At 37.3% G+C, this 27,167-nt stretch overlaps 1 protein-coding gene across 1 annotated transcript in view; it reads left to right on the top strand.

The window, feature by feature from the left end:
• Nucleotides 1-27,167, top strand: part of DNAH12 (dynein axonemal heavy chain 12) — a 169,930-nt gene that overhangs the window by 66,775 nt on the left and 75,988 nt on the right. The window contains exons 32-39 of the mRNA XM_029917884.1: nucleotides 4,705-4,788; nucleotides 5,329-5,517; nucleotides 15,186-15,305; nucleotides 17,251-17,439; nucleotides 18,772-18,923; nucleotides 21,627-21,765; nucleotides 23,143-23,309; nucleotides 25,662-25,917. Of these exons, the coding sequence (XP_029773744.1) occupies nucleotides 4,705-4,788; nucleotides 5,329-5,517; nucleotides 15,186-15,305; nucleotides 17,251-17,439; nucleotides 18,772-18,923; nucleotides 21,627-21,765; nucleotides 23,143-23,309; nucleotides 25,662-25,917 (1,296 nt within the window). The remainder of the gene's footprint in view (nucleotides 1-4,704; nucleotides 4,789-5,328; nucleotides 5,518-15,185; nucleotides 15,306-17,250; nucleotides 17,440-18,771; nucleotides 18,924-21,626; nucleotides 21,766-23,142; nucleotides 23,310-25,661; nucleotides 25,918-27,167) is intronic.

The following is a 27,167-nucleotide window of genomic DNA, read 5'->3' as shown; positions in this document are numbered from 1 at the left end:
TGTTCAACAACTAATTGACTATGACTATATATTTAAAGCAAAGGATGCAGCAAGTGTAGTAAGTTTATAAATTATCTTTTCAATGAATGCTATAGTAAATCCTCTGCTTAATATTTTTGTAGAATAAAAATATATTAACTGCGTGTTAACAGGAAAATGTGGTATTGTAGTAGGTGTTAAGTCACTCCTATATTATGGTTTCTTATAGAACTTTAATGTACTAGGAGAAAATTAAAGGGCCTCATTCCTTTTTGAAAACATTAAATTCAGGGCACCTGGGTGGCTCAGTTGGTTAAACTTCCCACTTCAGCTCGGTCATGATCTTACAGTCCATGGGTTCAAGCCCTGCACCAGGCTCTGTGCTGACAGCTAGAACCTGGAACCTGGTTCGGTCTCTCTCTTTACCTCTCTCTCTCTCTACCTTTGCCTTTCCCTCACTCGCACTCTGTCTCCCTCAGTCTCTCAAAAATAAATAAACATTTAAAAAAAACCATTGAATTCTTTGGTACCTTTATGTGCTGCATTACCTTAGAAGCTGTGAAATAGGAAAAGAACTAGAAAATGGAAGTCCTCTAGCATTTATTTAAATTGAGAGATCATATGTAAACTATAAAATGTGACTAATTTTAAGTTTAGATTCTGTACTTTATTTTAAAACTTATATGTGCATTCATATAACCATCATTCAAATAAAGATGCATAAAATTTCTTGCACTCTACAAGCTACACTCACATTCCTTCTGAATCAATATACCCTCCTCCCTGGGGCAATTGCTATTCTGACTTCTGTGATAAATTAGTTTTGCTGGTTCTTGAACTTCGTATATGGAATCATACTTCGTATATGGAATCATACTTCTGAGTATTTTCCTTCTTGTGGTCAATGTGGTATCTGTGATATTCATGGTGTTGTACTTCCATTTTATTTATTTATTTATTCTTATATCTATATTGGTATTCCACTACATATATCACAACTTATTTTCATACTTACATGAAATAATCACACTACTAAATAAACAAATTAATTAGCATTCAAACAAATATACCAGCACATTTTCATAGGTGGTTGGTCATTTATTCATTTTCTTTCAGTTACATTGATTGAGCTAAGAAGTAGCAATGATTCAGAAAAGGAGAGGGGTTAATCAAAGTCCAATTGAGAGCCAGGTGGGAGGATTGTCTCCTACTGGATGAGAGGAAAGTAGGAAAAGGCTAGGTAGAGATATAGGTGGATGTATGGATATGATAGTGGAAATCTGAAGCAAATCCTTTTGATTTATTTTTTCTTTGTGAAGTGGTAGACCCTGGTTCTTTGCACACTGGAGGAGAAAAAGAGGAAGGTTTAAACTAGTCATGGAAAATGGGAAAGATAACTGCCTAGGAAAGCACAGAAGCATGTCTGAGGATCAGGAGTAGTAGTGCCAAGGTCTACCTTTGTGAGATTTTCCCTACCGGTCTAAGCAGCTTGGATGTGAGTGTAGATTATGTTTCTGGACTGGAAGTACAGAAAGACTTTAAAGATACTGGTAGGAGAGTGCTAGAACAGCTAGGCCATGGAAGGAAGGTGCTTAATAATGAAGGAAGTGAAAACAGTAGGGATTTGAAAGTGGAGAGTAAGTGGAGAAGATGAGTGAGTAGATGAGTAAGACCAGTGGATGGATTGGAAACTGGAGAGAGAAGCTGGGAAGCTTGAATTTAGTATTTCAGAATTGTGTAGTGTTCCAGGAGAGAAGGTCCCAGGTATATAAACAGGATGGCTGGGGTGTAGTAGGAGAAACGTAAGTGAAGACAGGGTAGTCAGGGATCTGAGGGGCTGCCATATTGAAATGCTCCCCACTCAGGAACCTGGGATCAGGCCAGAGTGAAAAAAATTGAGCCATGTGTTAAAGGCTTTAGCTAACAATGGGAATGCTTGGGTGCTGGTGAGTGACAGTAGGGAGCATGGGTTGTCAAAGGAGAAGTTGGAGAGAGTAGGGTAGAGTAGTTAGGAAACACTATGGAGGAGTGAGGAGAAAGCTGACTCCATCTCCCAAATATGAAGTAAATGAGAGAATGTTTCCTGAAATAACCTGGTAGAAAATTAAAAGTCTTCTAGACCAGCATTGTCCAATAGACGTTTCTACAATGATGGAAGTGTCTGCATTGTCCAGGAAGGTAGATACTAGTCACATATGGTTACTGACCATTTGAAATTTGGCTTAGTGCAACTGAAGAACTGACTTTAAATTTATTTAATTTTCACTACTTAAGATGAAGTTATTTAAATTAATTTCATTAGTAAAAAATATAAATAGCCACGTATGACTACTGGGCTAGCATGTCAGACAATCCGGCTCTAGGCCATTCATTTATCTTACAGAGGACCAGGAATACTAAATGCCACATTGTCCACATTTAACTAGATAGGGGCAAAAGTGGGACTAACGTGATGGTATTAGAGAAGAAATCCTGAAAAATGAATGAAGAGGAAGAATTGGAAAAAAACTTAAAAATGAAATTAATTTGGTATATCCACAATTAATATTAATTATTAAAATTATTAAAAGTTACCGATAAAGGTGCCTGAGTGGCTTAGTCGGTTAAGCATCCAACTTCAGCTCAGGTCATGATCTCATGGTTGGTGGATTTGAGCCCCACATAGGGCTCTGTGCTGAATGCTTGCTCAGAGCCTGGAGCCTGCTTCAGATTCTGTCTCCTTCTTTCTCTGACCCTCCCCACTTATGCTTTGTCTCACTCTATCTTAAGAGTATTGTTCTTGGTTTGCCTCTCTCTTAAAGAGGAATGTTTTAGATTAAAAGTGATCTATGTCCCCCATATTAAACACAATGCATGGCCCATGATTGAATTTCAATTTGAGTAAGTCAGTTGAAAAGACATTCCTAATGTAACTGAGGAAATTTGAGTACTGGCTGAGTATCAGATGTTATTAAGGAGTTTTGGGGGGCACCTGGGTGGCTCAATGAGTTGAGCGTCCAACTTTGGCTCAGGTCATGACCTCACAGCTCATGGGTTTGAGCCCCGTAACAGGCTCTGTGCTGACAGCTGGCTCAGAGCCTGGAGCCTGTCTTTGGATTCTGTGTCTCCTCTCTTTGCCCCTCCCCTGCTCATGCTGTCTCTCTCTCTCTCAAGAATAAATAAAACATTTAAAAAAATTTAAAAATGGAGTTATTGATAATTTTGTTAGGTGTGATAATATTACTGAGGTGATACAGAAAACAGTTTATTTTTTTAAGTTGATTTATTTATTTTGAGAGAGAGAGAGAGAGAGAGAGAGAGAGTGTGAGTGAGTGGGGGAGGGGCAGAGAGAGAGAGAAAGAGAACCCCAAACAAGTACCCTGCACTGTCGATGCAGAGCCTTATGTGGGGCTCAGTCTCACAAACCATGAGATCATGACCTAAGCAGAAACCTAGAGTTGGACACTTAACTGACTAACCATTAGGTGCCCTCAAAACCCTTTATTTTTTAAGAGCTGAATATTGACATATTTGGATGTGAAATGCCATGGTATGCATAATGTTCTTTAATGTTTTATTCCTCAGTATCTTTTTTTTTAAAAAGTAATTTCTGCACCCAATATGAGGGTTGAACTCACAACCTGAAGGTCAAGAGTTGCATGCTCAACTGAATTAGCCAGGTGCCCCTTAAGAATACTTTCTGAAAAAAGGAAGCAAATATGGGAAAATGTTAACATTGGTTACACAGGAGATGGGTACATTAGTGTTCATATTATTCTTTATTTTCAATTTTTCTTCTTTTTATTAATAAAGAGGCCTTTTGACAACTGTATAAAGTCAGGAGTATTTCATGTAATTCTTAAAAATTTATTTACTTAGGGGAGCCTGGGTGGCTCAGTTGGTTAAAAGTCCAATTTCGGCTCAGGTCATGATCTTGCAGTTCATGGGTCCAACCCTATACTGGGCTCTGTGGTGACAACTCAGAGCCTGGAGCATACTTTGAATTCTGTATCTCCCTTGCTCTCTGCCCCTCCTCTGTGCATCCTCTCATTGTCAAGAAAATAAACATCAAAATTAAAAATGTATTTATTTAAATTCAAGTTAATACACAGTGTAGTATTGGCTTCAGTAGAACCCAGTGTTTCATCACTTACATATAATACCAAGTGCTCACCCCAATGAATGCCCTCTTTAGTGCCCATCACCCATTTAGCCTATCCCTCCCACCCATCTCCCTTCCAGCAACCCATGTAATTTTTAAAATGTTTGTTTTTGAGACAGCATGTTTGGGGGAGGGGCAGAGAGAGAGGGGGACAGAAGATCCATAGGGAGCTTTGCTCTGACATCAGAGAGCACCTGTGGAGCTCATACTCAAGAAATGTGAGATCATGATCTGAGCTGAAGTCCGATGCTTAAATGACTAAGCTAGCCAGGTGCCTAACTGGTATAATTTTATTAATAGCAAGAACTGAGACTTGTATAGGATTTTTTCAGTGTGTCATCTAGTTCTCCTCCTGCCTAACTCAATGGGAGAGAAATTATCTCAGTTTATAGATGAAGAAGCTGGGAGTCAGAGATGGTTGTGTATTTTCTTACCTGGTAGGTAACTGACCAAGCTAAATCTAGGTTACAATTTTCTGACTTCCATTCTAATACTTCCATACATTATATTATACATACAATATATTTTTATTTAAGAAGTTTGAGTTTTTAAAAAATAAACATTTGAAAAATAATTGCCTTTAGCTTTGCCTTATGAGTGGAGAAATCATCCAGATGTCCCCTCAAATGAGCCTCATCTTTGAAGCAATGGACCTTTCCCAGGCTTCGGTAAGTTCATGTTTTAATAGAACAGTAGGTTGTTTATTTGTTCATTTGGTCAATAAGTATTTTTTATTATGTGTCAGAAGACAAGTTAGGGGCCAGGAATACTAAGATGAATAAGACACAGTGTACAGTTCCTTTAGGGAGGATGAGAAGCATGCTAATAAGTAATCCCACTATACTGCTACGTGTAAGTGCTCTAAGAATATGGAGGGGTCGGTGTCCGAGAGGCGAATGGGTAGAGGAGGACCATGGAAAATGCTTGAGTATTTGATCTGGCTGTGAAGGGTAACACTTCTCTAGGGAGACTGGTTGGGACTGGGCATCCCCAATCATGACAACGTGATATGTAAAGACCTGCAGCCATGACGCCTCTGGGGGGCTGTAATTGCCAGCGTTTCATCTAATGTCTGTGAGGCTGTAGAGGAAGACGGGCCCAAGATCATGACAGGCCTTGTAAGTCATTCAGAGAAGTAATTAATGACTGCCAGGTACTACTGGCATAAAAGCAATAATGGAAAAAGAAAACTTGTCTTTTTTCTCTAGCCTGCCACCGTAAGCCGCTGTGGCATGATTTATTTGGAGCCGTCACAGTTAGGGTGGGAACCAATTGTAACCTCCTGGTTGAATTCTCTGAAAGGACCTCTACAAGAACCAGATCATCAAGCTCTTCTGAGAGGACTCTTTGACTGGTTAATAAAGCCTTCTTTAATACTTCGTAAGAAAAAATGCAAGGTAACACTCTGACCCATTCAAGTTTCTTTAGTTTCCATTGAACTTGACTGAGGCTAGTTACAATAGTAGGATAAATAACCAAAATCAGTTTCTCCTTCACCTTTAGTATCCACTTTTTAAAATTGAATATTTATTGTGATAAACAGTGATTCACATGCAGTTTTAAGAAGTAATAGATCCTGTGCTTACTTCACCCAATTTCCCCCAATAGTAACATTTTGCAAGACTATATTATATCACAATAAGGATATTGACATTGATACTATCTACTGATATTATTCAAATTCCCCTAGTTATATTTGTACAGCTATATGCTTAGCTCTCTGGATTTAAAAATTTTTAATAATTTATAATTATAAATATAAGTGCAACTTTGTACCCTTTGCCCAATGCCTCCCCATTTCCCCCACCTCCCCACCCCTGGTAACTGCCATTTCACTCCAGTTCTATGTATTCAACTTTTAGATTGTACATATAAGTGACATCATGCAATTTGTTCCTGTGTTGGGATTTTTTCACTTTTCATAATGTCTTATAGTGCACCCATGTTGCAAATAACAAGGTCATTCTTTTTAAAGTCTTAATAATACTAATAATATAGTATTAATATTAATAATTTAAGTCTTAATATTCTGTTATATATGTGTGTGTGTGTGTGTGTGTGTGTGTGTGTGTGTGTGTATATATATATATATATATATATATATATATATATGGCAATTTCTTTATCCATTTGTCCATCAGTGAACACTTAGTTTATGTCCCTATCTTGGCTATTGGGAATAATGCTGCAATGAACATGGGAGTGCAGATACATCTTTAAGGTACTGACTTCATGTCCTGAGGAGGGATTGCTAGATTACATGTTCTATTTTTAGTTTTTTGAGGGTCTTCCATACTGTTTTCCACAGTGGCTGTGCCAATTTACATTCATACCATCAGTGCACAAGGGTTCTCTTTTCTCCACATCCTCACCAACACTTGGCATCTTTCATCTTTTCTTCCTATTGGTGTAAGGTGATATCTCATTTTAGCTTTGATTTGCATTTTTCTGATGATTAGTGATGTTGAGTGCCTTCTCATATACTTGTTAACCATTTGCATGTCTCCCCTGGAAAAAGTGTCTATTCAGGTCCTTTGCTCATTTCTAAATTGGATTTTTTTTTTTACTGTTGTGTGTGTTTTTATATATTTTTGATATTAGCCCCTTATCGGAGACATGGTTTGCAAATATTTTCTGTGAATTTAAATGTTGCCTTTTCGTTTTGTTGATAATTTCCCTTACTGTGCAGAAGTTTTAGTTTGATGTAGTCCTACTTTATTTTTGTTTTTGTTAACTGAGATTTTGTCTTATCCAAAAAATTATTGCTAAGGCCAATTTCAAGGAGACTTTCAAGATATAAATACTGTTAAAATGTCTATACTTCCCAAAGCAATTCACAATTCAATGTGATCCCTATCAAAATAACACCAGGATTCTTAACAGAGCTAGAACTAACAATTCCAAAATTTGTATGGAACCAGAAAAGACCCTGAATAGTTAATATACTGTTGAAAAAGAAAACTAAAGCTGGAGGCATCACAATTCTGGACTTCAAGCTGTTTTACCAAGCTGTAATCATCAAGACAGTATGATACTGGCACAGAAATAGACATGTAAATCAATGGAAAAGAACAGAGAACCCAGAAATGGAGCAACAAATGTATGGGAACTAATCTTCAACAAAGAAGGAAAGCATATCCCATGGGAAAAAGTCTTTCCAGCAAATGGTGCTGAGAAAACTGGACAGCAACCTGCAAAAGAATAAAACTGGACCACTTTCTTTCACCACACACAAAAATAAATTTGAAATGGATGAAAGACCTAAATGTGAGACAGGAAGCCATCAAAATCCTAGAGAAAACAGGCAGAAACCTCTTTGCCTTTTTGTGACCTCAGTTACAGCAACTTCTTACTAGACATGTCTCTGGAGACAAGGGAATAAAAATAAAAATGAAGGGTGCCTGGGTGGCTCAGTCAGTTGGGCATCTGACTATGGCTCAGGTCATGATCTCACAATTCATGAGTTTGAGCTCCACATCTGGCTCTGTGCTGAAAGCTTGGAACCTGGAAGCCTGGTTCAGATTCTGTGTCTCCTTCTCCCCTCCCCCTCCCCTACTAATGCTCAGTCTTTCTCTCTCTCAAAAATGAATAAACATTAAAAAAATAAAAGGAAACATGAACAATTGGGACCTAATCAAGATAAAAAGCTGCACAGCAAAGGAAACAATCAACAGAACCAAAAGGTAATTGACAGAATGGGAGACGATATTTGCAAATGACATATCAAATAAAGGGTTAGTATCCAAAATCTATAAAGAATTTATCAAACTCAGCACCCAAAGAAACCAAATAATCCAGTGAAGAAATGGGCAAAAGATAGGAATAGACACTTTTCCAAAGAAGATACACAGATGGCTAACAGACCCAGAAAAGGATGGTCAACATTACTGATCATTAGGGAAATAAAATGAAAACTATAATGAGATACCACCTAACACCTATCAGAATAGCTAAATTCAAAAACAGGAAACAATAGGTATTGATGAGGATGTGGAGAAAGGGGAACCCTCCTGCACTGTTGGTGGGAAGGCAAACTGGTACAGCCATGCTGAAAAACAGTATGGAGCTTCCTCAAAAAGTAAAAAAAAAAAACAAACAAACAAAAAACTACCCTACTATTCAGTAATTGCACTACTAGGTATTTATCCAAAGAATACAAAAATACTAATTCTAAGTGTGATATACACCATGAAGTTTATAGTAGCATTATCTACAATAGCCAAATTATAGAAGCAGCCCAAGTGTCCATAGATAGATGAATGGATAAGGATGATGTGGTGTGTGTATACATATACATACAAAGGAATATTACTTGGCAATCAAAAAGAACGAATTCTTGCCATTTACAACAACATGGATGGAACTTAAGTGTATTATGCTAAGTGAAATAAGTCAGAGAAAGAAGAATACCATTTGATTTCACTCATGTGGAGTTTAAGAAATAAAACAGATAAACATATGGGAAGGGAAGGAAAAATAAGAAAAACAGGGCAGCAAACCATAAAAGGTTCTTAAATACAGAGAACAAACTGAAGGTTGCTGGAGGGGGTGTGTTGGGGAGATGGGCTAGATGGGTGATGGGCATTAAGGAGGTTACTTGTTGGGATAAACACTTGGTGTTATATGTAAGTGAGGATCACAGGGTTCTACTCTTGAAACCAATACTACACTGTATGCTAACTTGAGGTTAAATAATTTTTTTAATGTTTTACTTATTTTTGATACAGAGAGAGACAGAGCATGAGAGGGGGAGGGGCAGAGAGAGAGGGAGACACAGAACCGGAAGCAGGCTCCAGGCTCTGAGCTAGCTGTCAGCACAGAGCCTGATGCAGGGCTCGAACCCATGAACGTGAGATCTGACCTGAGCCGAGGCCAGAAGCTTAACCGACTGAGCCACCCAAGCGCCCCCAAATAATTTTTTTAAAAAGAGCTTTTCCCCTATGTTTTCTTCTGGGATTTTTATGGTCTCGAGTTTTATATTTAAGTCTTTAATCCATTTTGAGTTAATGTTGGTGTATGGTGTAAGATAATGGTCCAGTTTCATTCTTTTATATGTGGATATCCAATTTTCCCAACACTATGTATTGAAGAGATCATCCTTTTTACTTTGTGTATTCTTGTTGCCCTTATCAGTTGAATGTATATGCTTAGATTTACTTTGGATTTTCTACTCTCTCCCATTGGTTTATATGTCTGTTTTTATGCCAGCACCATACTGTTTTGATCACTAGAGCTTTGTAATATAATTTGAAATCAGAAAGTGTGATGCTTTCAACTCTGTTTTTCTTTCTTAAGATTACTTTGGCTATTCAGAGTCTTTGTGGTTCCAGACAAATTTTAGAATTGTTTTTTTTTTTATTTTTGCAAAAACTGCCACTGGAATTTTGATAGGAATTACACTGAATCTGTAGATCACTTTAGGTAGTATGGACATTTTAATAATGCTAATTTTCCAGTCTATGGATACAGGATATTTTTGCATTTATTTGTGTTGTCTTCAATTTCTTTCATTAATATAATTTTCAATGTGCAGCTCTTTCTTGTTCCTAGTTAAATTTATTCCTTAGTATTTTATTCTTTGTGATGCTATCATGAGTTGAATTGTTCTCCTGATTTCCTTGCCAGATAGATCACTGTTGGTGTAAACACATGCAACTGATTTTTTAAAAAATGATTTTTGTATGTTGATTTTGTATCCTATAGCTTTACCGAATTAGTTTGCTCTTAAAGGTATTTCTTTGCTTGTGGTCTTTAACGTTTTCTACATATAGGATCATGTCATCTGCATATAGAGACCATTTTACTTCTTTTCTGATTTGGATGGCTTTTATTTCTTGTCTAATTGCTGTAGTCAGTACGTCTTGTTGAAAAGAAGTGGTGAAGCATTCTTCTCAAAGCTAGAACAAACAATCCTAAAATTTGCATGGAACCACAAAAGACCTCTAATAGCCAAAGTAATATTGAAAAAGAAAATCAAAATGGGAGGCATCACAATCCCAGACTTTAGCCTCTACTACAAAGCTGTCATCATCAAGACAGTATGGTATTGGCACAGAAACAGACACATAGACCAATGGAATAGAATAGAGAAGCTAGAATTGGACTCACAAATGTATGGCCAATTAATCTTTGACAAAACAAGAAAGAGTATCCAATGGAAAAAAGACAGCCTCTTTAACAGATGGTGCTGGGGAGAACTGGACAGCAACATGTAAAAGAATGAAACTAGACCACTTTCTTACACCATACACAAAAACAAACTCGAAATGGATGAAGGACCTCAATGTGAGACAGGAAACCATCAAAACTCTAAAGGAGAAAGCAGGAAACAGCCTCCTTGACCTCAACCACAGCAATTTCCTACTCAACACATCCCCAAAGGCAAGGGAATTGAGAGAAAAAATGAACTATTGGGACCTCATCAAGATAAAAAGCTTCTGCATTGCAAAGGAAACAATCAAGAAAACTAATAGGCAACTGAAAGAATGGGAAAAGATAGTTGCAAATGACATATCAGATAAGGGCTAGTATCCAAAATCTACAAGAAATTCACCAAACTTCACACCCAAAAAACAAATAATCCAGTGAAGAAATGGGTAGAAGACATAAACAGACACTTTTCCAAAAAGGACATCCAGATGGCCAACTGACATATGAAATGATGCTCAGCATCACTCATCAGGGAAATACAAATCAAAACCACACTAAGATACCACCTCACACTGGTCAGAGTGACTAAAATGAACAAATCAGAAGACTATAGATGCTGGCGAGGATGTGGAGAAATGGGCACCCTCCTACACTGTTGGTGGGAATGTAAACTGGTGCAGCCACTCTGGAAAACAGTGTGGAGGGTCCTCAAAGAATTAATAATAGAACTCCCCTATGACCCAGTAATAGCATTGCTAGGAATTTACCCAAGGGATACAGAAGTGCTGAGGTATAGGGGCACATGTACCCCAATGTTTATAGTGGCACTTTCAACAATAGTCAAATCATGGAAAGAGCCTAAATGTCCATCAACTGATGAGTGGATCAAGAAGATCTGGTTTAGGGGCACCTGGGTGGCTCAGTCGGTTAAGTGTCCCACTTCAGCTCAGGTCATGATTTCATGGTTTGTGGGTTCGAGCCCCATGTCGGGCTCAGTCCTGACAGCTAGCTCAGAGCCCAGAGCTTGTCTTCAGATTCTGTGTCTCCCCCTCTCTATCTGACCTTCCCCTGCTCGTACTCTCTCTCTGTCTCTCAAAAATAAAAATAAAAAAATAAAAAAGATGTGGTTTATCTATACAATGGAATACTACATTGCAATGAGAAAATGAAATCTGTAGCAACGTGGCCATTTGTAGCAATGTGGATGGAATGCGCAGGTATTATGCTAAGTGAAATTAAGTCAGGCAGAGAAGGACATATACTGTATGTTTTCACTCATGTGGAACAGGAGAAACTTAACAGAGGACCATGGGGGAGGGGAAGGGGGAAAATAGTTGAGAGGGAGGGAGGCAAACCATAAGAGACTCTTAAATACCGAGAACAAACTGAGGATTGATGGGGGTGGGGGAGAGGGGAAGGGGGTGATGGGCATGGAGGAGGGCACTTGTTGGGATGAGCACTGGGTGTTATATGGAAACCAACTTGACAGTAAACTATAAAAGAAAAAAGAAGTGGTGGGAGTGTGCATCCTTGCCTCACACCAGATCTTAGCAGAAGAGCTCTCAGTTTGATCCCATGGATTATAATTTAGCTGTGGGTTTTCATAAATGTCTTCTTTTTCACTGCAGAGATTTCCCTTTATATCTATTTTGTTGAGAGTTTTTATTATAAATGGGTGTTGAACTTTGTCAATGCTTTTTCTGAATCCCTTGAGATGAAAATGTGATTTTTGTCCTTCATTCTGTTAATGTGGTGTATGCATCACATTAATTTGCATATCTCTTGGATTCCAGGGATAAATCCCACTTGGTTATGGTGTGTAATCTTCTTGGTGTATTGAATTCAGCATGCTAGTATTTTATTGAGGATTTTTGCATTTATGTTCATCAGAGATGTTGGCCTATAATTTTCTTTTCTTGTGATATCTTCATCTGGTTTTAGTATCAAGGTGATTCTAGCCTCCTAGAATGAGCCTGGAAGTATTTCCTCTACCTTTATGTTTTGCAAGAGTTTAAGAAGGATTGGTATTATTTCTTCTTTCAGTGTCATAGACTCTGGGTCTAAAGTTCTTTCTTGTCCATTAAGAAAGTGGGTGGAGGATTAAAATGTGAGAGATGGCTAATGTCTGGGGAAAGACAGGAGCTCCAAATAAGGTCCTTGCTCTGTATTTACTAAGACCAGAAAGCTTACAAACATGATGGGTGTACACAAAAAGACAATGAATCTATGAACATTAACTCATGGGCATGAGGGAAAGGGGGTTTTGAAGATATACAGTGTTAGGGGTTTGGGTCAATATAAAACAAAATTCTGGTGCCAGGCAGATGGTTGTTAATGGCAGACCTGAGGAGCCTGTTTCTTTAACTTAGCTGAGGGGATAAGACAAAGCATGTAACCTCAGGGTTAACAAGGCACCTTTCTTTTGCTAATTCACTCTGCTCTGGGTGACTTCACTGGCAGAGGTCTGTAGCCACATTTACCTGTTTGCCTAATCTGGTATTTCCTGTGAAAGGAGCTTTCTGTTGTAGTAATAATTTGGGGGGCGTTTTCTCCCTGAATCCCTAATCTTGCTTACTTCATATACCTTTGTATTGGGGTCTTTGCCCCACCCTCTGGCCTTTAGTCTGTCTCTTTACTGTGAGACTCTTATAAGGACTTAGGGTCAGATATTCCAGAATGATCTCCTCGTCTTGAGATCCTTAACTATGTCTTCCAAAACCCTTTCTCCAAGTAAGATCACCTTCATGGGTTGCTGGGATTAGGACGTGGGCCCCTCTTTTTGGGGGATTCAACCTGCTATACACACATGCTCTCACACACATTAATTACTTACATATAAGTTAATATATTGATATTGAGAAGGGAAAAAGGGTTTTCAGTAGGTTTTTTTTTTTAATCCTAAAATACTATTTTAGAGATAGGAAAAATTTTCTGCACATAAGAAAAAAATGAATTCCACTTCATGAAAATTTTGTACAATGTCTTCATAGAGAAAATATAAAGTAATTTTTCAGTTTGTTCTAAATTTAAAACTCAAATAGCAGGGGTCCCCAGCTGGCTCAGTTGGTGAAGCATGTGACTCTTGGTCTTGGGGTTGTAAGTTCGAGCCTCACATTGGGTGTAGAGGTTACTTAAAATCTAAAACAAAAGCAAAAAACTCTAATACTATATGCTGCAAATAATACAAAGTAGACTCCATCTTTCTCATGAGTGATGGATTTTCTTCTCATAATTTTTTTCCCATATTCTAGTTAGTGCCCGGGATCTGTTGGTTTTTCCCTCCTTGCTAACTTTTATATCTGTCCTCGCCTCTCCATCCAGGTTCCTCTGACCACCCTTCCTTCCTTGTATTGTAGCCTCACTTCTAACCTTTATAATTTCCTGCCTGAATCAATATAACAGAGCTGCTCTGGTCCAGACTGCAACGTACTACCAGAACAAAGATTCCAAAACACAGCTTCATTCCATGAACTCCTGTACTTGCCCTTCGTTGGAACCCACCACCTCAGAGCAGTAGATCCTTACCTGCAGCCTTTAAAACCTTTCAGGATCTGACCTCTGTCTGCTTCTCAAGACTCATTTCTTATCATTCTCCTTTCACACTCTATTGTTACATTCCACCGACTCCTTCTAATACCCTAGGTCTGTTCACACCCCAATTTCTGTGTATGTATAGTTCTCCTGTCTTTGAATATCCTTGCCCTCTGCACCTGGCTAACTCACCTTTTTCTTCCAAATCTAGCTCAACCAAGCCTTTATCTGGGAAGCTTTCTTTGAATTACTTCTCTCCTAATTTCCCTTTTTGTCCTCTTCCCTGGGCCTGGGATCTGGAGTCTAGTGTCTTCTCCCACCCACCCCCTTCCGTGGGACTTCCTCTGTCATGTCATTATTACACCAGATTATTTTTTGTCTATTTAATTTCAATATCCTTTTCAGGGATCTTGCATATTATTTGCATATCTCCTAGCCTGGTATATAGGTGTAGTATGTTTTACATAAATGTTGAAAAGAATGAATGAATGGCTGTTAGAGAGTTCATTTCAGCTATCCTTAGAACACTGTTTATATTCTTATAGTAGCTAGGTTTCATTTCTCAGAGAATTTAGAATAAGCATATATTATGTACAATTGTGTAATAGGATAAACTAAGATCCATGAGAGATGTTTTTATCATGCCCACAGTTTAAATTCTTTAAGTTTAAATATTATAAAAGCCATACGTACTTTTATCACTTTTTATTTTGTTATTTTAATCTCCTTCACCTGTTTTGCCCACACGCCCACTCCCTTCCCTCTAGCAACCATCAGTTCTCTATATTCAATGAAGTGTTTCTATTTTATGTTGGTTTTTTTTTTTTGCTTTTTAAGTGTCCATATATGAGCAAAATCATTTGTCTTCTTCTGTTTGATTTATTTCATTTAGTATAATATCGTGCAGGTCCGTCAAGGTTGTTGAAGACGGCAAGATCTCATGCCTTTTCACGGCTAAGTAGCCTTCCGTCCTATATACCCCACAGAGCTTCTTCATCCATTCATCTGGACACCTGAGTTGCTTCCATATTGTGTCTATTGTAAATAACACTGCAATAAACATAGGTGTGTCTTTTTGAATTGGTGTTTTCATTTTCTTTGGGTAAATACCCAGAAGTGGAATTGCTGGACCAGATGATAATTCCATTTCTAATTTTTTCAGGAACGTCCACGCTGCTTTCCAGAGTGGTTATAACGGGTTATATTCTCACCAACAGTGTGTAAGGGTTCCCTTTTCTCCGCATCCTTGCCAACACTTGTCATTTCTATTCTTTTTGATACTAGCCATTTTGACTGGTGTGAGGAATTTTTTAATGAATTATTTATCATTTTTTATCCTCCAAGTAAGATGAAGGTAAAGTGTCTTATCCTTTTCACTTTGCAGGAACTGATTCCTACAAGTGATAGCAATGTGGTTGTATCTCTTACACGCCTCTTTGAAGTATTACTCTGTGACGTGCTGGAAAATGATCCTACAAGCAAACATATTCGTGTTTGGATTATGGTAGGTTTTACACTTAATGGGATTTTATTTACAGAATCAAATGTACCTCCAGAGCTGTTTTTTGGTGAGCGCCGAAAGAGTAGCTGAAGGTAATGAAGTTGCCCTGACCTGGTATTCTGATTTGAAAAAACATCTTAAAGAAAGTAAAATATTCCCAAATGAACCCAAACTATCCTATTCTTATGAAAGACCACAATTTGATAAACACTTAATATGGTGACTTAATATTAATCCAATATCAACTTAAGCGAATTAATTTTGTCTTAAGGTGAAGCCAGGATGTAGGCTGCTACAGGGTGGCTCTAAGAGACAGAAACAGGCATTCCACCGGTGGGGCGGAGCCAACAGGATCCATAGAGAACATGGTTAGGGAGGAGTCCGTGGTCCAGGGAGTAAAGTGTCAGAGAAGGCCAGAGAACAGGGCCCTGAGGGAACCAAAGGGAAGAGGTGTTTTTGGTCTCTTCCCTGCCATGTGCTTCTTTACCATCTGGCACCTTATGAAGGCATGAAATACTTTCGCCTTCTCTTCTGCTCTGTGGTAATAGCGGTTCCCTGCCATTGCTTTCCCACACCTTGTCACCACAGAAAAATCTACCTCTGTCATCTCTTGTTCCAGGGTTTCCTGCTCAGGGTCCCCTCCTTTCCTCCTCCCCTTTCTTCTTTATTAGAAGAAATGGAAGACACATGTTTGAACCATAGTTTATTTGTGTCCCCTTTTCTCCTGAAGTTTAGAACTGCCTTTTACAGAACTAGTTTTTAATATTGTTCCATACCTATCAATGTTACCTGTTTATAAAATAAAAGTATTTTAGGACTAGGTCACCTGTATAACAACTTTCGTAGTTTGGATGTATATGTATATATGGATTATGTGTGTGTGTATGTGTGTGTGCATATATGAACACGTATATATGTGTATATGTGTGCATATGTATGCATATATGTACATATACGTGTGTGTGTGTGTGTGTGTGTGTGTGTGTAAGTTTCATTCTGTTGGTAAACCTAAATTCCCTCTATTTTTTTTAGTGGGTTAGAATCACTTTTAAAGACTAATATAAATTGGGGCACCTGGTTGGCTCCATCAGTTAAGGGTCTGACTCTTTATTTTGATTCAACCAAAAATAGTTGGGAGATCTAAGCCCTGAGTCTGGCTTTGGGCTGAGTATGGAGACTACTTAAAATTCTCTCTCTCTCCCTCCCTCTGCCACCCCCTCAAAAAAAAAAAAAAACTACTCTAAATTGATACCTGGTTAAAAATTTTCTCTTAAAAATATATATTTGATAGATTTTTAAAAAATAGGCATGTACCTAGCGTAAAAATCAAAAGGCAAAAGGTTTTCTCTCCACACCAGTGCCCTAGCCATTCTCAAGGAAACCACTATTACCAGGGCCCTAAGTAGCCTGCTGGAGGTATTGGATCCACATTCTCTTATATGAATACGTTTTTTACACGTGTTAACATACTATACATACGGATTTGCACCTTTTCTCACAATATACTATACAGATTGTCCCATATCTATAGACTTACTGAGTTAACCTTTATAACAGCTGCATGTATGCCAGTATGCATAGCATAATCCAATTAAATAGAGCCCTACTGAAGAACATTTGGGTTGCTCCTTACCTTTGCCTGTCACCAGCAGTGCTGCAGTAAATATTCTTATATATGCATCATTTTGACAGGTGGTAATATACACAAGGGTGAAATCCTCAAAGAGAAATTCCTAAACCACTTGGCATGGGCATTTTAAATTTTGATAGGTAGTACCAGACAAATAACACTCTCTGACTTAGTTGTGCTCCGTTCCACTTTACCTGGAGATCTGACCTTTTCCAAATATGTCAACCAGGCCTCCTTAATATGTAAAATTTTAGTTAATTTGTTAGAAACTTATTTTAAATAATTAATTTAAATTAAAACAATTTTTTAAACCAACAGGCTTCCTTCATATTTTCTTTGATTTGGTCCATTGGAGGGAGTTGTGATACAGAAGGTCGGATTATTTTTGACACCTTTCTACGGTTAATCATACTTGGAAAAGATGTAGACAACCCAGTGCCAGACTCTGTGGGTAAATGGGAATGCCACTTTGATGAAAAAGGCCTGGTCTATGACTACATGTATGAGGTATGAAATAAAATGCTTGTTGTGGTAAGTTATAAGACATAAAGTCTTGGATCAGCAGGCAAATCTGGGATCCCAGTTGTTTTGACCCCTGGGGTTTGGTGTTTTTGTCCCTTAAGCTTCTTCTCCTTTAACCTGAGGACACTATAGATAAACTTTCTTTAAGGATATTTTATAATTTCAGATTTGAGTAAATCTGTTTTCTCCACTTAAAAATAATAATTAATGGGACACCTGGGTAGCTCAGTCAGTTAAGTGTCTATTGATTTCGGCTCAGGTCATGAACTCACAGTTAGTGAGTTCGAGCCCGCACTGTGCTCTGTGCTGACAGTGCGAAGCTTGGGAATTTTTCTCCCTCTCTCTCTGCCGCTTCCCCACACACTTGCGTGCACTCTCTCACTCTCTCTCTCAAAAATGAATGGGCATTAAAAAATAATAATTCACAAAAAGATTCTTTTAAACAGCATGCATCTGAATAATGACTTGACACACACATTTTACTTCACAGAGACATAAGATCTGTGAAGAGCATAGATACATCTTTACCTAAATCTCAGGATTTAGAGCTAAAGAAGCAAGCCTAGAAAGGTGAGTGGCTAGCAGAGCCAGGACTTGAGTCCAGCTCTCCTGACTACTAGTGTGGAAATCTTTCCCCAACACCATGCTAACACAGAATTTTAAGAATATGGCCAGAAAGAGAGTTTCATCATCATCAGTCATAGTGGGAAGTCAAGAAAATCTCTAAAACTAAAAAAAAAAAACAAAACCACACAAGCAGATTCCTTGAGTTGGAGGTAAATCTCAAAATGTCCAGCTTAACAAGGCAAAGGTCGTTGCTGCTGGAAAAGAGAAAACGAGAGTGGGAAACTGCTCTTTTTCTTAACTTTGTAAAAGTTTTGACTCTAAGATATGTGCATATGTAACTTTGATAAAAGTAAAAGCTAAACCCTAAAAAAATAAGAATATGAATTACTAAAGAAATATACACCCAAACTTGGAAAATTACCACCATCCAGACACACACTGTATCCATACACAATTTTCTGGAATATAGGAAAAGATTCTTTGATGACATCTATAGCACTGAACCAGGGGGATAATTAATCCAAAGATAAATGTGTGTTTCTTAAATTGCGTGGTGGAGTCATAGGTGCTAATTAATCTACTTCATGACTATAAAATGTATATGTTATTTTAGATTAATAATTCTTCCAAAAGGTTTTATTATTATGATAGACTAAGGTTTTGAAAAGCAAATATGATAACAGTATGTTAAAAAGAGACGTTCAGAAATCAAGTGCATGATTCTATTTTAAAATTTATGTTCTCTTGTAGTTGAAACACCGAGGTCGCTGGGTCCACTGGAATGAATTAATTAAAAGTATTAATCTAGGAGAAAAACGTGTCAAGATTCAAGATATCATAGTTCCTACAATGGACACAATTAGATATACCTTTCTCATGGACTTGAGTATTACCTATGCAAAGTAAGAAACTCTGTTATGAAAATGCATTTTAAATATAAAAGTGCCATTCTAATAGGATCATAGGATTTTTGAAGTAAACTTAAAGGTCACCAATTTTCAGATAATGGAGACCCTCAGGGACTAATTGACATTTCCAGCAGTGACCTCTGTTACTAGTGGTAGACCTAGAATCCAAGTTTTCTACTGCCTACTCCAAAAAATTACCTGCCATCCATTGTTGACTCATAAACTTTATATTTCTTGTATTTGTAACCGAAGGCTAAATTCATTTGCAGTTGGCGAAAGGCATGCATTCTACTTGGTATGCTCCTGAGTATCGGACACACTATGATCTACATTCTCCCATTTAGAATTTTTCAAGTATATCCTACACCAGGTCTTCATAGCTTAAGATGAATGTGGAAATCTCAGACTTAAATCAGAGGAGCACATCAATGAAGAGGACAGGAAGCTGATCAAAAGCCTAGTCTGCAGTGTAGGCATATGCATACCAACTTTCTTAATAACATTTTTGTAGTTATTTTTCTTTTAAAACATTAGGCATAATTTATCATTGATACTATTTAAATGAGACAAGCTTACTTAGTGTGCATGAATGTCATGGTTTATTTGTTTTTGATGAAGACCTGTTTCTAAGCAAATTTTGTGACAGTTTTATCTTGTTTAGTTAAAAAAAAAAATAACCCATGAAGGAACATTAATTTATTTCTTTTGTTACATTAAAATGTTTTTTAATCCAGTATAGTTAACATACAGTGTTAGATGTTTCAGGTGTACAATATAGTGGTTCAAAACTTCTATACATTACTCAGTACTTATTTTATTTATTTTTACACTTAGAGGCTAATATTGAAAAGAAAAAGGAAAGGAAGGCACTTGCCAATTTTGCAGAATTCCTAGTATAAAAATTCCTTGACCTTTTTGTGCCATGAACCATTTGTCAGAATAATGCTTTTAAAAAATGTTTTATTATTTTTTAGAATGCTTTTAAATGAATACATATAAATAGAAAATTACAAAGGAAGGACATGTAGAAATACATTTATTAAAATGTTGAAAAATTTGAGCTGTGTTTGTAATGCATGTGTTTCTTTATTGACTCATTAAGATCTACAATTTGGCAGTGGGTCTGATGCCCATCACAGTTTTGAAGAAGTAATAAGTATAAGTGATATTTTTTAGATAGTGGTAGCCATTGTAATATTTAGAATAATATTTGTGATTTCTATTAGTGACCAAGACACAGGAACTATTGATTCAATCTCTCCATTTTAGTTAAGGATAGTAATAGCAAAAATACAACATTTTTGTCATCCAAGTTCACAGATTCCCTAACAATAGGAATTTCTTCCCATTGTTCCCTGGGCCCCAAGTTAAGAACAGTATTTTATTTATTTAAAAAATTTATAATGTTATTTATTTTTGAGAGACATAGCATGAGCAGGGAAGGGGCAGAGAGAGAGGGAGACACAGAATCTGAAGCAGGCTCCGGACTCTGAGCTGTCAGCACAGAGCCTAACGCAGGGCTCGAACCCATGAACTGTGAGATCATGTCCTGAGCAGAAGTCCAACTCTAAGCCAACTGAGTCACCCAAGTGCCCCCAAAACAGAATTTTATTAAAGATTTTGTGAATAAATTGTTTTCTATAAGGCAAGTGTTAGACTGAAACATGTGGATGAAGTTTCAGGGGTCAGGGTAGTTCTGGAAGAACTTCAGTTTTATGGTGCTTCTGTGATAATTTTTAAAATTAATATTAGCATAATTTGGATCCCTTCGATGACCGCTTACAGCAGGACACTGCTCCTCAGCTTTAGCACCCTTCCTGATGTTTGTCTTTATGTATTGTGGGGTGCCAAGTTGTCCCTCTCAGTGTCGGTGTTTAATTTTTAATTCTAAACAAGATTTCCCCGCTGTGATTCCCCACAGTTCTGAGAACATAAACTCATAGGATTTTTTTCCTTTTTAAGTCAGTTATGATCACTCAAGAATGAGAAACTCTGGGCCTCCTGGGTAGCTCAGTTGGTTGAGCGTCTGACTTTGGCTCAGGTTCATGGATTCGAGCCCCACATCTGGCTCTCTTCTGTCAGCACAGAGACTCCTTCGGATACTCTGTTCCCCTCTCTACCTCTCCCCACGTGCAGTCTCTCTTTCAAAATTAAATAAACCATTAAAAAAAAAAAAGAGAGAAACCTGCCTGAGGTCCTATTGAATGGAGAATTCCTTAGAGTTTGCTATTTTAGGCAAATGATTCTAAAGGCTCGTCTAAAATGCTATTTTAGATTCTAAAATGCTGTTAAGAAGTATATATAGCTATTAGCTTTAGACTTCATGGTCACCTAGTTTTTTACTAATTGTGAAACAGCCTAATCCTGTCTTAATGTCTTACCCTATTAGTCTTTTCCACATTGTACCCTCTTGCCCATACCTCCAACTAAAAGTACAAAAACACATCCCTTTTCTGAGCAGACACACATAGTAATGTTAACATTTGTCCAAAGAATAGTTTGTTACTATCATAAGTGAAATGTGCTAGTCCTCACTTTTTCCAGTCTTCCATGAAATAACAGTTTGGATTAAAATGTGAATTTTTAGATGGAGGTGATTTGATTATTCGTTTTCAACCAGTTTCAGCCTTCTTTAGTAAAAATGTTATTCTGGCTTTTTTTTCCCTTTCAAATGATCTGTTCATTGTTTTCATAAAGGCCATTGCTTTTCGTGGGCCCAACCGGTACAGGAAAATCAGTGTACGTGAAGGATAAACTAATGAATCACTTGGAAAAGGACCAGTATTTCCCTTTTTATGTTAATTTCTCTGCACGGACCAGTGCCAACCAAGTTCAGGTTAGTTTAAAGCCAGAAACATTTTTTGCCTTATTTGACTAGTTTTTAAAATTGTATAAGTGAGCGGCTGTGTCACTTTGTCTTCTACAAATTTAAATAAAACCAAAGAACTCTTGTTTGTTGCATTATAAGTAAGTTTTTAAAAACAAGTTTTAAGGACACAGTTTTAAGAGAACATTTAACAAAATTTATGTTCCTATTTGAGTTAAATTTCTGGGTTAAATATTGATCATTATTTTAAACACACCTATTTAAAAACAAAGGGCAAGAGATGCCCCAGTTGGGGTGGTGGCTCAGTCCGGTGTCCAACTCTTGGGCTCAGGTCCTGACCTCATGGCTCCTGGGATGGAACCCCACGTCTGGCTCCGTGCTGACAGTAGTGGAACCTGCTTGGGATTCTCTTTCTCCTGCTCTGCCCCTCCCCAGCTCACGCACACATGCATGTGCTGTCTCTCAAAATAAATAATTTTTAAAAACATTAAAAAAATATACCCCAATTAACTACAAATTTCCAAGAGAATAGTAAGGTTGGAACCACATTCAAAGGAACATTTTTGCACGGATACTGGATTGTTGAGCTCTGTCATCCTTTTTTATAAGCCCCAGAAGAAGCCACAATTGATTTAACTGGAGAAGAGACTGTAGGAGAGAGTGAACGAGTGAGAAATTTCATCTGTTCTTTCTAGACTTTCCTAGATGGTCCCTAAGGGCGTTTACTGCCTACTGAAGCTCTGTCCATGAAAGGTCTTTCAGACCATGGACTATTGTATGACCTTAGGTGACAGGAACCTTGCATCTGGGCATCCCCATCTTTGTGCCAAGTTGGAAGCACTGTGTGAGACCTTTTCTAGTCACCATTTTATTTTTAAAAATTTTTAAATATTTATTTATTTTTGAAGGAGAGAGAGACAGAGTGTGAGTGGGGGAGGAGCAGAGAGAAAGGGTTCTAGTCACCATTTTAATCATCCATGCCTAAATTTATGTCTATCCATTCTCACCTGAACTATGGGATTCATTTCTGTTTTAAGCTTGTAGAATTCCCTTAATTTCAAAGTTGCATAAATTTAGATTAGTGCTTTTAGATATTGAGTAAGTTAAAGTTAATAGATATGTTGGGGTATCCAATGAGAAAGATATTTTGTGTTTGTGTGCAACATAAATATATAAACATGTGTATGTAACAATTTTGAACCCATAGAAATTCAGTAAATGCTTTTTGATGTTGAATGTAAGGTTTGATGTCACCCCCAAAATGGATAAATATAAACACACACAGGGTGCTTCTTGCCAATATTTCCTTATATAATTAGACTGTAAATTCTTTTTTTCCCCTCTGATGTTAAGTATGGTTTTTAAATACTATTCTTTATATTTTAGAATATTATTATGTCTAGATTGGATAAAAGACGCAAAGGAGTTTTCGGACCACCTATGGGAAAGAAATGTATAATTTTTATAGATGACATGAATATGCCTGCATTGGAGAAATATGGAGCTCAACCTCCTATTGAATTACTACGACAATTTTTTGACTGTGGGAATTGGTAACTATTTATTTGAAGTTTTAATTAGCCATGCTGAAGTCATTTTTGTTCTCTTTATCTATTTGACTCACATCAAAGTAATACATTTTTTTCAAGTTATTTATAGGAGAAAATGGTTGCTTAGATTTTCCTATACACAAATTTTTAGCAGATTTTTCTATACCTTTTGATGACATTCTTTCCTCTGAACATGTGAGTTGGATCACTGCGATAGATAATCCAGTATTGGAAATGTATTTATTCAATAATATAGTAAACTCTTTCCTTTTCCACTATTATTTTCTATCACAGAAAATAACTTACAGATTACATTTTCAAAGTCCTGTTCTCCCGGGTTGAGAATTTATGGGTAGGCTTCAACCTAAGTTACCATAATCAGCACCCTATGTTTGTGCCACTTTAAATTCTCTGTATTTTATATGACCGTTGAGGACTGCCATATCTTTGAGATAGCTTGGTTTTGACAGCCCTTTCATAGATAACTCTTCAGCTTCCTCCATCCCATTTTTATGATGGTATGATTAGTTTTCAGCATATGAGACATTGTATTGTTTAGTTAGGGATAACAATTCTTCATTCCTCCCTTTTAAATATACTTCCCCAAGGCCCAGTATGCATGGGTTTTTTTGTGTTTGTTTTTAAATCAAAGGCAAGGGTGGACTAATGTTGAAGGTAAGTCATATTTTTGAAACACATTTTTGTTACTACTGCAGACCCTTGGAATCCTGCCTCCAGGAGATAACTCCTATTCCTTCAAGGTTTTTTTCCTATACAAATATATTTTTATTTGAACAAATTGACTTATGTTACACAATGTTTTATAACTTAATTTCACTTAAAAATTTATCTTGAGCACTTATTCATATTGCTTACCTATCTCACTCATTTTATTGGCCTTTTATTTTTTCATTTCATTGGCTTTTAATGCAATTTAATATTAAATTGTACCACTGATAGTAAATAACTATGGATAGTTATTAGGGCATTGCCAAAAAACAAGTCATATTTTCATACTTTCTGTTGGGGGTCCTATTAGACTAAGGACTGGCTATATAGATTTCTCTCACATTTCCTGCCCCCTTTTTGTAAGAACTTCAATATTAAAGGACTTAATGGCCTGTTAGAAATAGGCGCATTTTCATTCTGAGTAGTTTCAACTAAGTTGAGCTATTCATATATTCCTTTCTGATGAAAACTTCTTTGGAGCTTTGCTGTTCTCCGTTGGATCTCTCTCTACATAACAAAAGTGTTACAGGTACTATTTAGGTATCTTTATGGGCTCTGAGGACAAGATCTGAGATGCGAAAACAAAATCAGGACTTTGCTATAAGTAACTGGATGACTCTATAATTTATTGTTTGAAGTGGGACATTTCTGAGCACAAAAGGGGAGTGTTATTAATAATTATTCCAGGACAAACACAAACTAGAATTGTCCTACAAAAATGGCACATATGGTCACACTACCTATAACCAGCTACAAACAGGAATGATCTCTCATCCATGCTTCTGGATTTGGAGTTAAGGGGGGAAAACATAGAGTTAAACTGGAAAGGAAAGGGTAAAAGTAAAGGACATTTTAGATACCCAGAGTTTGGCAACAGAATCAGTGTCACTGGAAGGAGAAATAGGACACTGCTTTAAAAAACATTCTCTTCACAAACCGGTGGTTGCCTGAGGCTCAGGGGTTGGGGGCATAGGTGAAATAGGTGAAGGGGGTCAAAAGGTACAAATTTCCAGTTATAAAATGAGTAAATTCGAGGGAAGTAATGGATAGCATGGTGATTATAGTTAATAGTACTGTATTGCATATTTGAAAGTAGCTAGAAGAGGAGTAGATTTGAAAGTTCTCATCACATGAAAAAATTTTGTCATTATATGGTGACAGATGTTAACTTGACTTATTGGGGTGATTGTTTTACAATATATACAAATATGAAATCATGTTGTGTGCCTGAAATGAATATAATGTTATGTCAGATTTAAAAAAAGTATTTTATTTATTTTTCTACTGCAAGCGTTTTCTAGGGTTCTTCCTTTTATTTATTTTTATTTTTGAGAGAGAGACACACACAGTATGAGTGGGGAAGGGGCAGAGAAGGAGACAGAATCTGAAGCAGGCTCCAGGCTCTGAGCTGTCGTCATGGACCTCAATGCAAGCTTGAACCCAAGAACCAAGAGATCATGACCAGAGCTTAAGTTCGACACTCAACCGACTGAGCCACCCAGGCACCCCTAGGGTTCTTCCTTTTAGAGAAGCTAAAATCAGATTACATTTCTAGGCAGATGAACATTTCATTCTATCTTTACTGGCTTATAACTGATTACTTTGGAATTTTTATGTGCTTTCAAGGTATGACCTTAAGGATACAAGTAAAATCACATTGGTTGACATAGAGCTAATGGCTGCCATGGGCCCTCCAGGTGGTGGAAGAAATCCAGTCACTCCCCGTTTTATTCGACATTTCAACATCTGCTCTATCAATACTTTCAGTGATGAAACTATGATCCGAATCTTCTCCTCAATTGTAGCATTCTACCTTAGGACTCATGAGTTTCCTCCAGAGTACTTTTCAATTGGGAACCAAATCGTCAATGGAACAATGGAGGTGAGCAAATAATGCTGCTTTATAAAATGTTTTCATATTTTATATATTGCTCATTTGATCCTTTTTATTTTTAACATTTTATTTTATTTTTAACATTCTTTGCCACCTACTTTGGTCTTCAGTATCAAAGAAGCTGTTAAGGAGGCTTGAGAACAGGAAGATCATAGGCTTTGAAATCAGAGCGGGGTGGGGGGGCGGGGGGGAGAGATGGAGAGGGTGGAGGACTTCCGCAGCTTACGAATGCATCCTTTTTAGCCATAAACATAACCTAGGAGCAGCAGTGAAAAAATAGTAGTAAGGAAACAAACAGAAGGGAACAGAAAACAAGTTGGCCCAATGGCTTTACATAGTTTATAGTGTGTTCCCTGCTTCTGCTCAGAGGCCAGAGCCAGCCTCATCGCTAATGGTAAAGGGGAAAATTCTATACAAGGTAAGTGAGTGATAATATCACTGAACTAAGTTTTCTGGAGCCTTGATAAAGTGGGGTTCACTGTGGGATCACTGCAACCAGAAGCACAACACTGCCTGGAATTACTCCATCAGTTTCTGAGAGCATTGTAACCTTCTAAAGATTCCCTCTTGTTCTGGTGGAAATTTTGTGCTGTTAAAATAGAGAAACTATGAGCAAAGGGATAGTAGATTAAAAGCACTAAACTTATTCTGATACAGTAAAGTATTTCTACTTATAATATAATGTATGTATTTCAGGCATCTGGAAAAAGGGAGCTGTCCAGGCAGAAAGGGATCTTTTTTTTTTTTTTTTAGTTTGAAGCATTTTAGACCTACTATGTGCAGGGCTGGGAGAGGGGGATGAGTCATAGAACACAGACAAATAAAAAAATAATTTTATTTGATTTTGGAGGGCATATTATAAAAAGATTTAATTTACCTTCCTTAAAGAAAATATTAAACTTTATTTGGTAAATTCAGCATATAGTAAAAGCGTACATGATTTCCATATTATAGCCAATTGAGGTAAAGGGAGAAGAGGTGGAGAGAAAATAAGAGCAAAGGGAAGGAAGAGGATACATTGACTGTTCTGAAGTCAAGGGTAGTCACAAGAAAATTGTCTCATCCTCGCCACCGTTTGGAATGCTTCAGAATGAGTTATCTGGTTCCACTTTCTACTTAAGTTTTTGCTAATTATTTAATCACAAGTCATTTAGCTTTAAATGGAACAACTGTAGTAACTGGAAAATAAACACATGGTTACTTCTTGGGCTTGGATGGAATCTGAGTTCCCTCGACTT

The sequence above is a fragment of the Suricata suricatta genome, chromosome 12, assembly GCF_006229205.1.
Source record: "Suricata suricatta isolate VVHF042 chromosome 12, meerkat_22Aug2017_6uvM2_HiC, whole genome shotgun sequence".
NCBI lineage: Eukaryota > Metazoa > Chordata > Mammalia > Carnivora > Herpestidae > Suricata > Suricata suricatta.
This window is presented reverse-complemented; position numbering and strand designations above follow the sequence as displayed.